A 13,628-nucleotide genomic window follows, 5' to 3' on the forward strand; every position below is an offset into this window, starting at 1 on the left:
CATTCACATATAAGGGTTTTTTTTTTTTGCATACAATAAAAACAGACTATTTTTCATCAGTGCACTGGATACAATTGTCATCCATTTTTACCATCAGATCTGTTTTTCTCATATGCAAAAAAAAAAAAAAATAGACATTGCACCAGACGGGCTTATTAAAAGAGAAGCTGGAAGCAGTGCCCGGTCTCCCATTTTTTGGCCACGGAATTCTGACCCGGCCACTGGACCAGGCTTCTGCATATCAAATTCGCTCATCTCTAGTTTTGTATGTAGGTTTGCCACAGACTTGCTGCAGATTTCACTAAGGCCCCATTCACAGGGCTGCCGTCACACTAGCAGTATTTGGTCAGTATTTTACATCAGTATTTGTAAGCCAAAACCAGGAGTGGAACAAATAGAGGAAAAGTATAATTAGAAACATATGCACCACTTCTGCATTTATCGCCCACTCCTGGTTTTGGCTTACAAATACTGATGTAAAATACTGACCAAATAGTGCTAGTGTGATGGCAGCATTAGTTCTTCCCCACACTCAGTGGTCCTGTTAGATATGTAGTGATGAGCGAATATACTCGTTACTCGAGATTTCTCAAGCACGCTCGGGTGCCCTCCGAGTATTTTTTAGTGCTCGGAGATTTCGTTTTCTTCGCCGCAGCTGAATGATTTACAGCTATTAGCCAGCTTGATTACATGTGGGGATTCCCTAGCAACCAGGCAACCCCCACGTGTACTTAGTCTGGCTAACAGATGTAAATCATTCAGCTGAGGCGATAAAAACGAAATCTCCGAGCACTAAAAAATACTCGGAGGACACACGAGCGTGCTCAGGAAATCTCGAGTAACGAGTATATTCGCTCATCACTAGAGATATGCAAATACTGATGTAAAATACTGACCAAATACTGAATGTGTGGATGTGGCCTTATGCTGACCGTGGTTCAGGCAGCTTGAATCATCGGCAGGTTCCCTAGTTTCTCTTGTAAGAAGGTTAATAGGAACAGACATTTTCATCCCTCTTACAAGCCGAACCTGTCAACTTCACTTATTAAAAGATCTGTGAGGTTCGACTGCTGGGACTCGCACCGATCAGTGGAAAGGCGCACTTTTATCCCTGTTAGGATGGAGCGGCAGTGTATATGCCTGACTACTGCTTCATTAATTCCTGCTTTCTCCCGCAGACCGATAAAGAATTAGGGTATGTGCACACGTTGCAGATTTGCTGCAGATCCGCAGCGTTTTTTCAACACAGATTTGCTGCTGATCCGCAAGTGATTTACAGTACAATGTAAATCAATGGGAAAAACAAAATGCTGTCCAATGGTGCAGAATTTTCCACACAGAACCCACAGCAGATTATTTTAAGTACCATGTCAATTCTTTCTGCGGATCTGCAGCGTTTCTGCACCCATTCCATTATAGAAATCCGCAGGGGTTAAAAGCGGATGAAATCCACACAGAATCCACTATAAATCCACAGAAAAAATGGACAAAATCCACAAAAAAAGTGCAGATTTTTGACCTGCAGATTCTGCCAAGAGATACAGATTGCGTGCAGAAAATTCTGCAGGCAAATCTGCAACGTGTGCACATAGCCTTAATGTATTTTTTTTCTGTTTTATTTACGTTATATAAATCTTGTTGATTGTATAAGGAAAAAGTTTGCAAACTCGTATAATAAATTTGTTGTTTTTGATTGATCACCCACAAGATGTAATACATGTACTACTGTACTTGAACAGTGCTGCTGTTTGCTACCCAGCGGGCGGCCCGGAGTGCTGCTGTGCAGCTGAAATGCTGAAGGCGCCCTACAGTCTTAGGATTAATTTTTGTCCCTGACATTACAAGATAAGAGTGCTCCTACACAGACTCGAAAATAAGTTCTTGCGTCATCTGCTTTTCTGGTTTCCATAAATATTATTATTACTATTTCTTATAAAAGTATTATTTTATGATATTATCTTTTCTGTTTTTATATGACAGGAGGATTTTCAATTACATTCTGTTTACAAATCAAAAGTACTTGAATTTCCTCTCGACGAGCTGCCATCCGGTAAGTTTTAAAAAAACTGGTCTTGTTTTCTTGTCATTAATTTTTCAACTAACAGAATAGAAGATCTATAAAGTATACAGGAGCATCAGTACACCATAGTGAATTGTGAGTATCATGGTTACATCTACATTCAATTTCCTCTGCTTCTAGAATTCTGGTCTCTGAACGAGACATCTGTAAAGTTGAGTCAGACGTCAGGACCTCGGAGGAAAAAGAGAAATGTGAGTAAAATCATTAGAGGGGCAATTTAATGTATAGAGAACCAGAAATATCCTATATATTTGTGGTTAATGTCAGGGTTAATAAAGTGCGAAGGAAAAAAATAAGGGTGTTCCCAAAATGTTCAGCATTTATTTTCAGCCAGTTGAGAGGCGCTGTAATGTCTACTGCAACTGATTATTACTGGTGCAATAAATGGTCTTCTCCTCCCCATTAGTTATACACTGGTGAAGGCAATCCTTAAACTATTTTAAAAATTAAACAGATATGCAACTGGTTTCCATTAAAAAAAATGGTATTGTTTGGCATGTACAGCCTGCTCGTAACACAGTAAAATGCATAATCCCTTAGTTGCCATGATTATTGCAGACTGCAGCATCTTAGGGTATGTGCACACGTAGAAAGGAGCTCTGCGGATTTTTCCGCAGCGGATTTCAGAAATCCGCAGGCAAAAAAAAGGCACTGCGTTTTACCTGCGGATTTACCGCGGTTTTTATGCGGATTTTGTGCGGATTCCACCTGCGGATTCCTATTATGGAGCAGGTGTAAACCGCTGCGGAATCCGCACAAAGAATTTACATGCTGCGGAATGTAACCCGCAGTGTTTCCGTGCGTTTTTTTACACAGCATGGGCACTGCGGATTGCGTTTTCCATAGGTTTACATTGTACTGTAAACGCATGGAAAGCTGCTGCAGACCCGCAGCTGCAGATCCGCAGCAAAATCCGCAACATGTGCACATAACCTAAGAGGTTAGACAGGGTGAAGGTTCTGTCTGACACCTCAGTGTCAGCCCCACCATGGAATGGCCTCTAGGTCTGACATGTACAGAAGCCTATTACAATCTGCCTCTTTTTCACATTGACAGGCATGAAACACTGTTAGGCTCCCTTCACATGTCAGTGTCTCCGGTACGTGTGGTGACAGTTTTCACATGTACCAGAGACACTTACATATGTTGACCCAGTCTGTGCACATGTCAATGTGTTTCCACGGACTATGTGTCTGGGGGCAAAACACACTGACATGTCAGATATTTAACAGCAGCACTGGCCATAAAGCATCCCCCACACGTGCACACTGATGACACGCAGATGACGTTTGTGTGTCATCAGTGTGACACGTACCGGTGCCTGGGAAGCAACGGTACTGATAGCGCTGCTCCCCAGCGCCGAGTGCTGAAGACCGCTCTCATCATACCTCCCCTGCTCGCTCTGCGATCAGTGTGAGCAAGGGAGAATGTTGAGAATTATATTCAACTGATAACAGCGAGAACAGGCAGCGGCTGATGGGACTACTACTCCCATCAGCTTACACCTGTTGCCGCTAATTACAGCAAGAGCAGGCGGCGGCTGATGGGAGTATTCATCAGTCGCCACCTGCGCTATAAATAAATTTTTAAAAAATGGGTTCCCTTGTATTGTTGCATGTGTGATAAATAATGTCAACACTCTCCCCTGCTAGCGCTGATCGTAGCACAAGCAGAGGAGAATGATGCAATCTGTCTTCAGTACCCAGTGCTGGGAAACAGCACAAACAGTACCGCTGCCTCCCAGTCGCCGGTACGTGTGGCACACAGGCATGACACGTACGCCACAAGTATTACACAAAAGTACACGGACACTAATATCTTCGGTATTGTTTTTCACTGTACCGGAAATATATGGACGTGTGAAAGAGCCTTTATATAGAAGTATCGTATTGTATTGTCTGAGTGATCAGAAGGTTAGATGTTTAAGTCATCCAGCGCAATCAGACACGTCCCAAAAAGTAGCCAAAAAGTATTCATTTTAGTTTGTCTTTTTTAAAGAACAAAAAAAAGAAAATTTATGTTAAAAAAAGTAATTTTTTCCTAAAAAAAATCTGTAATGACATGTAAAATAAAATGATGACATTATTTATCACACATGCAATAAAAAAATCCAGATCTGATGGTTTTGTTCATTCCATAATTCCATCTACAAAGAAAGCAATAAAAAACATGCAAAAAACTGTACAGCAAAATAGCACTAATAAAAAGTAATAACAGTTCCACAAAAAATCAAGGCCTCACAGAGCTCTGAAGATGGAAACGTGCAAATGCTGCTGGTCTTTAGATGAAGTATTGTGTTTCTAGTGTGCAAAAGTACTATATATATATATATATATATATATATATACACACAAAAACATACATTTGGTATTGCTGTAATTGCAATAACCTACAAAATATAATTATCATGTAATTTGCAGTACATTGTACTGTGAACGCAGGGAAAAAAAAAAACTAAAAAAACTGTTGTTGTTTTTTTTCACCCTGCAACCCATTTTTGCCACCTCAAAAAGATTAATGTCAGCTATAAAATAAGTGATGTGTTCTAAAGTGGTGACATTTAAAAATACTAATTGTCTGTCAAAAAGACAAGCTCTCACATGACTGTCGATGGAAAAATAAGGTTATGGCTTATGAAATGCATTTATCAGGTACCGAACTCAGTTCCAGTGACAAAAAAAGAGAAAGAATATTCAGGTTTTCAAAATCCCATAAAGATGAAAGAAGGTATAATTGAAGCTGCTAAAATGAAAATGACTGAGGTTGTACAAAAATGTATTGCAAGCTTTTATTGTTTCCTCATTTAATTTCCAGGTTCAGTGGATATTAAATAATGTACAGGACGAGGCGAAATATGTGGAACTAATGATCGTTAATGATCACCTAATGGTATGATAATCACAGCATCTATCTATCTATCTATCTATCTATCTATCTATCTATCTATCTATCTATCTATCTATCTATCTATTATCTATCTATCATCTATCTATTATGTATTTTATATCTATTATTTATGTGTCTATAATCTATCTATCTATCCATCTATATCAAACCTATCTATCTGTGTATCCATCTTTTCATATATTTAACATTTACTATTTCATTTCCTTTTTTTACAGTATAAGAAGCATCGGAAATCTGTCGGACAAACAAACAGCTACGCTAAATCTGTGGTGAACATGGCTGATTTAGTGAGTATAATTAGATATAACCATACTGATAATAATAATTCAGGCAGGTTAGGGACTAATGCTATAAAGATCTCAGAAGCGAAAAAGGTGCAGAATTCAGGTAACATAATGCTGTTCTCACAGAAGTGTCATTTATTTTATTATCACACTACAAATTACTTTAATTCACAATGGCCTTATAATATAAAGTATCTAAGTATGAGACATAGTATTTAGTAATGGGGTAAGTATACTGCTGTAAAAATACAATATGTATTAGTAATATACTGTATATATTATAATGTAATAATGCATAGAATCCGCCTGCAGGTGGCGATGTTGTTAATTAGATTGCAACATTCACAAGTGCGGAAAGTGGTGACGAAGTCCATGGAAGTTGTAATGCTGATGATTATATGACTTCTCTCCAGCTATCCCAGAAAATTATAGATGGTTCCTTAGGTTTCATGGCGGTGACTGGCTTTCCTTTACCAGCTATGTATGCAGTTGTATTGGTGATGTTACATGGAGTTAAAAAAAGGATGCAGATGAGCTCTCTCCCATAAGGGAAGAAAGAGTACCTCAGTACAAAAGATCAAACGATCGCAGTCCCATTGAGAGATTAAAAAATAAAGTAAAAATATAGACTTTTTTTTAACTATTTAATATATATATATATATATATATATGTATACATATATATATGTTTGAATCAACACCCTACTCCTTTTCTCAATTCAAAAATAAATAGTAGAATAATGCTATAAAGGAAAAAGAGAAAAACTAAACTCCAAAATTGCTGCAACCCTTAAAAAATGCAATAACAAGCAATCAAAAATCCATAGAATTGATGCAGATTCTAAGATGCTTATTTATATATGTCAAATCAGATTGTATACTTCAGTAAAGTGCGGTATTGGAGTACGGTAATTATCTAATAATTATGAAATTCACATTTAGGACCAACTTTACTCCATGAAAAGGGGCAAAATCAATGATGTATCTGCCCCTTTGGTCATGTGGGTTTTTGTTTTTTTTTCATTACCCCAGTAGAAGATGAGGCTGCTCCAGGTTACGGCTTCGGCCTCGGGACCCTCTGCCCCTGATTTGTTTATCTGCTTTCGGCACCTTGTCGTTCCAGTTTTCATTTCCGGCACATTGATAAGTCTGTGTATTGTTTGCCGCAGTGTGAGCCATCCCTGACAAGCTGCTTTCTTTCTTTCTTTCCTTGTCTTCCATTCATGCATTAGATATATAAGGAACAGCTAAACACGAGAATAGTTCTTGTCGCTATGGAAACTTGGGCGAACGACAATAAATTCAGCATTTATGAAAATCCTCTGAAGACTCTGAAAGAATTTATGAAATACAGGAGGGATTTTATTAAAGACAAGAGTGACGTGGTCCACCTCTTCTCGTACGTAATTTTGTAATTGGTGGAAATTGTCTGCAATTGTCATCAGAAAATTGGTTTAAATATATTACAAAAAAACAATCTTGCCATTTTTACACTAGCCACTATGTCCATTACTACTAATACATACTTTTCTGTGTAGAAAACTTTTTAGTAGTGGGAATGAGACTGTAATAAGAGACAGAATTACAATGACCTATAACACCTCTATATACAGTTCATACAGCGAGGTGTCACAGCTCACCTCTTACTCCTCCTGTACAGTACAATGACCAATAACACCTCTATATACACTAGATAACACACGATCCACCATTCACAATAGGGGATGTCACAGCTCACCTCCTCCTCCTGTATAATGACTGATAACACCTCCATATACAATAGATAACACAGGATCCACCATTCACAATAGGTGATGTCACAGCTCACCTCCTCCTCCTGTGCAATGACTGATAACACCTCTATATACAGTAGATGATACAGGATCCACCATTCACAATAGCTGGTGTCACAGCTCACCTCCTCCTCCTGTACAATGACTGATAACACCTCTATATACAGTAGATGATACAGGATCCACCATTCACAATAGCTGGTGTCACAGCTCACCTCCTCCTCCTGTACAATGACTGATAACACCTCTATATACAGTAGATGATACAGGATCCACCATTCACAATAGCTGGTGTCACAGCTCACCTCCTCCTCCTGTACAATGACTGATAACACCTCTATATACAGTAGATACACAGGATGCACCATTCACAATAGCTGGTGTCACAGCTCCTCTCCTCCTCCTGTACAATGACTGATAACACCTCTATATACAGTAGATGATACAGGATCCACCATTCACAATAGCTGGTGTCACAGCTCACCTCCTCCTCCTGTGCAATGACTGATAACACCTCTATATACAGTAGATACACAGGATCCACCATTCACAATAGCTGGTGTCACAGCTCACCTCCTCCTCCTGTGCAATGACTGATAACACCTCTATATACAGTAGATACACAGGATCCACCATTCACAATAGGTGATGTCACAGCTCACCTCCTCCTCCTGTGCAATGACTGATAACATCTCTATATACAGTAGATACACAGGATCCACCATTCACAATAGGTGATGTCACAGCTCACCTCCTCCTCCTGTACAATGACTGATAACACCTCTATATACATCAGATAACACAGGATCCACCATTCACAATCGGTGATGTCACAGCTCACCTCCTCCTGTACAATGACTGATAACATCTCTATATACAGTAGATACACAGGATCCACCATTCACAATAGGGGATGTCACAGCTCACCTCCTCCTCCTGTACAATGACTGATAACACCTCTATATACATCAGATAACACAGGATCCACCATTCACAATAGCTGGTGTCACAGCTCACCTCCTCCTCCTGTACAATGACTGATAACATCTCTATATACAGTAGATACACAGGATCCACCATTCACAATAGCTGGTGTCACAGCCCACATTCTATTCGCTGTACAATAACTCTCACTCTGTAGAAGTCAGTCTGATACAGTCTCTTGCTGCCTGTGTTCACCTGGCTGTGGAAAAGTGATCTGCACTGAAAATATAAGCCTAAAATTAGAGTTAGTGATCAGAAAGATTGAGTCTAATATTAGATCTAGTGACCAGTGTAAAAATATAGATAGTAATGGGGAAAATGTGAAAAAAAAGATTAAAAAAGAAATGATTTACAGTGGGTACGGAAAGTATTCAGACCCCTTCAAATTTTTCACTCTTTGTTTCATTGCAGCCATTCGGTAAATTAAAAAAAGTTATTTTTTTCTCATTAATGTACTCTGCACCCCATCTTGACTGAAAAAAACAGAAATGTAGAAATTTTTGCAAATTTAACCCCTTTCTGACCTCGGACGGGATAGTGCGTCCAAGGTCAGAAGCCCCGCTTTGATGCGGGCTCCGGCGGTGAGCCCGCATCAAAGCCGGGACATGTCAGCTGTTTTTCGCGATCCGCCCGCGCCTATTAACTAGTTAAATGCCGCTGTCAAACGCAGACAGTGGCATTTAACCGGCGCTTCCGGCCGGGCGGCCGGAAATGAGCGCATCGCAAACCCCCGACACATGATCGGAGGTCGGCGATGCTTCAGCATTGTAACCATAGAGGTCCTTGAGACCTCTATGGTTACTGATCCCCGACAGCTGTGAGCGCCACCCTGTGGTCGGCGCTCACAGCACACCTGCATTTCTGCTACATAGCAGCGAACATCAGATCGCTGCTATGTAGCAGAGGCGATCGTGCTGTGCCTGCTTCTAGCCTCCTATGGAGGTTATTGAAGCATGGCAAAAGTAAAAAAAAAAAAGTAAAAAAAAAATGTGAAAAAAATAAAAAAAATATAAAAGTTTAAATCACCCCCCTTTCGCCCCATTCAAAATAAATCAATAAAAAAAATCAAATCTGCACATATTTGGTATCGCCGCTTTCAGAATTGCCCGTTCTATCAATAAAAAAAAGCATTAACCTGATCGCTAAACAGCGTAGAAAAAAATTAGAAACGCCAGAATTATGTTTTTTTGGTCGCCGCGACATTGCATTAAAATGCAATAACGGGCGATCAAAAGAACGTATCTGCACCAAAATGGTATGATTAAAAACTCCAGCTCGGCACGTAAAAATAAGCCCTCAAGCGACCCCAGATCATGAAAAATGGAAACGCTACGGATATCGGAAAATGGTGCAATTTTTTATTTTTTTTTTAGCAAAGTTTGTAATTTTTTTTCACCACTTAGATAAAAAATAACCTAATCATGTTAGGTGTCTATGAACTCGTAATGACCTGGAGAATCATAATGGCAGGTCAATTTTAGCATTTAGTGAATCTAGAAAAAAAGCCAAACAAAAAACAAGTGTGGGATTGCACTTTTTTTGCAATTTCACCGCACTTGGAATTTTTTTCCCGTTTTCTAGTACACGACATGCTAAAACCAATGATGCCGTTCAAAAGTACAACTCGTCCCGCAAAAAATAAGCCCTCACATGGCCATATTGACGGAGAAATGAAAAAGTTATGGCTCTGGGAAGGAGGGGAGCTAAAAACGAACACGGAAAAACGGAAAATCCCAAGGTCATGAAGGGGTTAATAAAAAAGAACAACTGAAATATTACATGGTCATTAGTGATGAGCGAGTATACTCGTTGCTCGGGTTTTCCCGAGCACGCTCGGGTGGTCTCTGAGTATTTGTGACTGCTCGGAGATTTAGTTTTCCTTGCTGCAGCTGCATGATTTGCGGCTACTAGACAGCTTGATTACATATGGGAATTCCCTAGCAACCAGGTAACCCCCACATGTACTCAGGCTGGCTAGTAGTCGTAAATCATGCAGCTGGGTCAACAAAAACGAAATCTCCGAGCAATCACAAATACTCGGAGACCACCTGAGCGTGCTCGGGAAAACCCAAGCAACGAGTACACTCGCTCATCACTAGTGGTCATAAGTCTTCAGACCCTTTGCTCAGACACTCATATTTAATTCACATGCTGTCCATTTCCTTGTGATCCTCCTTGAGATGGTTCTACTCCTTCATTGGAGTCCAACTGTGTTTAATTAAACTGATAGGACTTGATTTGGAAAGGTGCACACCTGTCTATATAAGACCTCACAGCTCATAGTGCATGTCAGACCAAAGGAGAATCATGAGGTCAAAGGAACTGGCCAAGGAGCTCAGAGACAGAATTGTGGCAAAGCACAGATTTGGCCAAGGTTACAAAATAATTTCTGCAGTACTCAAGGTTCCTAAGTGGCCTCCATAATCCTCAAATGGAAGAAGTTTGGGACCACCAGAAGTCTTCCTAGACCTGGCTGTCCAGCCAAACTGAGCAATCATGGGAGAAGAGCCTTGGTGAGAGAGGTAAAGAAGAACCCCAAGATCCCTGTGGCTGAGCTCCAGAGATGCAGTAGGGAGATGGGAGAAAGTTCCACCAAGTCAACTATCATTGCAGCTCTTCACCAGTTGGGCCTTTATGGCAGAGTGGCCGGACGGAAGCCTCTCCTCAGTGCAAGACATATGAAAGCCCGCATAGAGTTTGTTAAAAAACACATGAAGGACTCCCAGACTTTGAGAAATAAGACTCTCTGGTCTGATGAGACTAAGACCTTTTTGGTGATAATTCTAAGTGGTATGTGTGGAGAAACCCAGGCACTGCTCATCACCTGCCCAATACAATCCCAACAGTGAAACATGGTGGTGGCAGCATCATGCTATGGGGGTGTTTTTCAGCTGCAGAGACAGGACGACTAGTTGCCATTGAAGGGAACATGAATGCGGCCAAGTACAGAGATATCCTGGATGAAAACCTCTTCCAGAGTGCTCTGGACCTCAGACTTGGCCGAAGGTTCACCTTCCAACAAGACAATGACCCTAAGCACACAGCTAAAATAACAAAGGAGTGGCTTCAGAACATCGCTGTGACCATTCTTGACTGGCCCAGCCAGAGCCCTGACCTAAACCCAACTGACCTTCTCTGGAGAGACCTGAAAATGGCGTCCACCAACGTTCACCATCCAACCTGAGAGAACTGGAGACGATCTGCAAGGAAGAATGGCAGATGATCCCCAAATCCAGGGGTGAAAAACTTGTTGCATCATTCCCAAGAAGACTCATGGCTGTACTAGCTCAAAAGGGGCTTCTACTCAATACTGAGCAAAGGGTCTGAATACTTATGTCCATGTGATATTTCAGTTTTTCTTTTTTAATAAATTTGCAAAAATGACTACATTTCTGTTTTTTTTCAGTCAAGATGGGGTGCAGAGTGTACATTAATGAGAAAAAAATGAACTTTTTGAATTTACCAAATGGCTGCAATGAAACAAAGAGTGAAAAAATTGAAAGGATCTGAACACTTTCCGTACCCACTGTACATGCACGGCATCCACTGTACATTAACAGTCCATTACGTTTGTGTCGGACTCTCCATTGCATCGATCCTTCATAATTCCTGGGACATCTTTCATTTTTCCTTCTTTTTACGTTTTTTTTTTTTTGTTTCTGTGACAAAACACTTTTCGTTTAATTGCTACAATGTAAATTTTTCTTCAAGGGGGAGTCAGTTTGAAAGCAGCCGGAGCGGAGCAGCGTACATCGGTGGAGTGTGCTCCTTGCAGAAAGGAGGTGGAGTGAATGAGGTAGGTATAGAGGAAAAAATAAATCCCCTCCATTAACCATGTCACCATGTAGAATCATGAGGTTTTATATTGTTATTTTCCTGGTATTCCACCCCCTGTGTGCTCCAATACTGAATGTAGCAGCTCTTTCTTTCTCTCTCAGAGCAGGAAATCCCAGCACTGTCTAAACATTAGCATCTGCCAATAATCCGCAGTACACAGATTGTCTATGTATATGCAGGACGAATCCTTACAGCCTCCAAGAAATAGAATACGCTTTGTTATAATCACTATTATTATATGACCAGACTTTTTGTGTCTCAAAACCATTGACAATTTTACATTTTGAGTGGAAAAGTAGAATGTAGTATTCAGATGTTTGGGGTCCAGTATATTCATTGTATCATATAGGTGAAAATAAGGGACCACAGAAGGAGAAGGAGCACATCAGCCAACTGCCTAAATACAAGTAAATGGCAAAATATTCAATAGCTTCCAGAAACTTCTCTCTTCTCTCCATAGTTCGGGAGGACGGATGTCATGGCTATCACACTGGCGCAATCCCTGGCTCATAATTTAGGTATTTTCTCAGATAAGAAGAAACTGCGGAGAGGTATGTAATCTAAATGGACCATCTGTATAATGTACTGGTCCACAAATTCACAAATACAGGTGCATCTCACAAAATTAGAATATCATCAAAAAGTCAATTTATTTCAGCTCTTCAATACAAAAAAGTGAAACTTCTATATTATATAGAGTCATTACAGACAGAGTGATCTATTTCACGTGTTTATTTCTGTTAATGTTGATGATTATGGCTTACAGCCAATGAAAACACAAAAGTCATTATCTCAGTAAATTAAAATACTTTATAACACCGGCTTGAAAAATGATTTAAAAAAAAACAAAATGTTGGCCTACTGAAATGTATGTTCAGTAAATGCACTCAATACTTGGTCGGGGCAACTTTTGCATCAATTAGGCTACGTTCACATTTGCGTTGTGCGCCGCAGCGTCGGCGCCGCAGCGCACAACGCAAACAAAACGCGGCAAAACGCACGCTAAAACGCTGCGTTTTGCGCCGCATGCGCCGTTTTTGCCCGCAAGTTGGACGCAAAAAAAATGCAACTTGAAGCGTTTCTTGCGTCCAACGCTTGCGGCCATGCGGCGCAAAACGCAGCACAACGCATGTCCATGCGCCCCCATGTTAAGTATAGGGGCGCATGACGCATGCGGCGCCGCTGCGGCGCCCGACGCTGCGGCGCTGACCGCAAATGTGAACGTAGCCTTACTGGTGTAGGTCCACTGTGTTTTATCAAGACCAAAGTCAGCGCAGCCGTCTACCAGGAAATTTTAGAGCACTTCATGCTTCCCTCTGCCGACAAGCTTTTTGGAGATGGAAATGTCATTCTCCAGCAGGACTTGGCACCTGTCCACACTGCCAAAAGTACCAATACCTGGTTTACAAACAACAGTATCACTGTGCTTGATTGGCAGCAAACTCGCCTGACCTTATCCCCATAGAGAATCTATAGAGTATTGTCAAGAGGAAGATGATAGACACCAGACCCAACAATGCAGACAAGCTGAAGGCTGCTATCAAAGCAACCTGGGCTTCCATAACCCCTCAGCAGTACCACAGGCTGATCACCTCCATGCCACGCTGCATCGATGAAGTAATTGATGGAAAAGGAGCCTCGACCAAGTATTGAGTGCATTTACTGAATATACGTTCAGTAGGCCAACATTTCGGATGTTAAAATCTTAAGCTTAAGTAAGTTTGTAAATTTATTACTTATCCT

The 13,628-nt window shown here is 40.7% G+C and overlaps 1 protein-coding gene across 7 annotated transcripts in view; it reads left to right on the forward strand.

Annotated features, from left to right (window-relative positions):
* Positions 1-13,628, forward strand: part of ADAM22 (ADAM metallopeptidase domain 22) — a 329,143-nt gene that overhangs the window by 182,407 nt on the left and 133,108 nt on the right. For all 7 annotated transcript variants that reach the window (XM_077268285.1, XM_077268287.1, XM_077268289.1 and 4 more), the window contains exons 7-13: positions 1,981-2,050; positions 2,201-2,271; positions 4,895-4,969; positions 5,203-5,274; positions 6,504-6,670; positions 11,760-11,844; positions 12,346-12,436. In XM_077268285.1, coding sequence (XP_077124400.1) covers positions 1,981-2,050; positions 2,201-2,271; positions 4,895-4,969; positions 5,203-5,274; positions 6,504-6,670; positions 11,760-11,844; positions 12,346-12,436 — 631 coding nt within the window. The remainder of the gene's footprint in view (positions 1-1,980; positions 2,051-2,200; positions 2,272-4,894; positions 4,970-5,202; positions 5,275-6,503; positions 6,671-11,759; positions 11,845-12,345; positions 12,437-13,628) is intronic.

The sequence above is a fragment of the Ranitomeya variabilis genome, chromosome 6 (assembly GCF_051348905.1).
Source record: "Ranitomeya variabilis isolate aRanVar5 chromosome 6, aRanVar5.hap1, whole genome shotgun sequence".
NCBI classification, from domain to species: Eukaryota; Metazoa; Chordata; class Amphibia; order Anura; family Dendrobatidae; genus Ranitomeya; species Ranitomeya variabilis.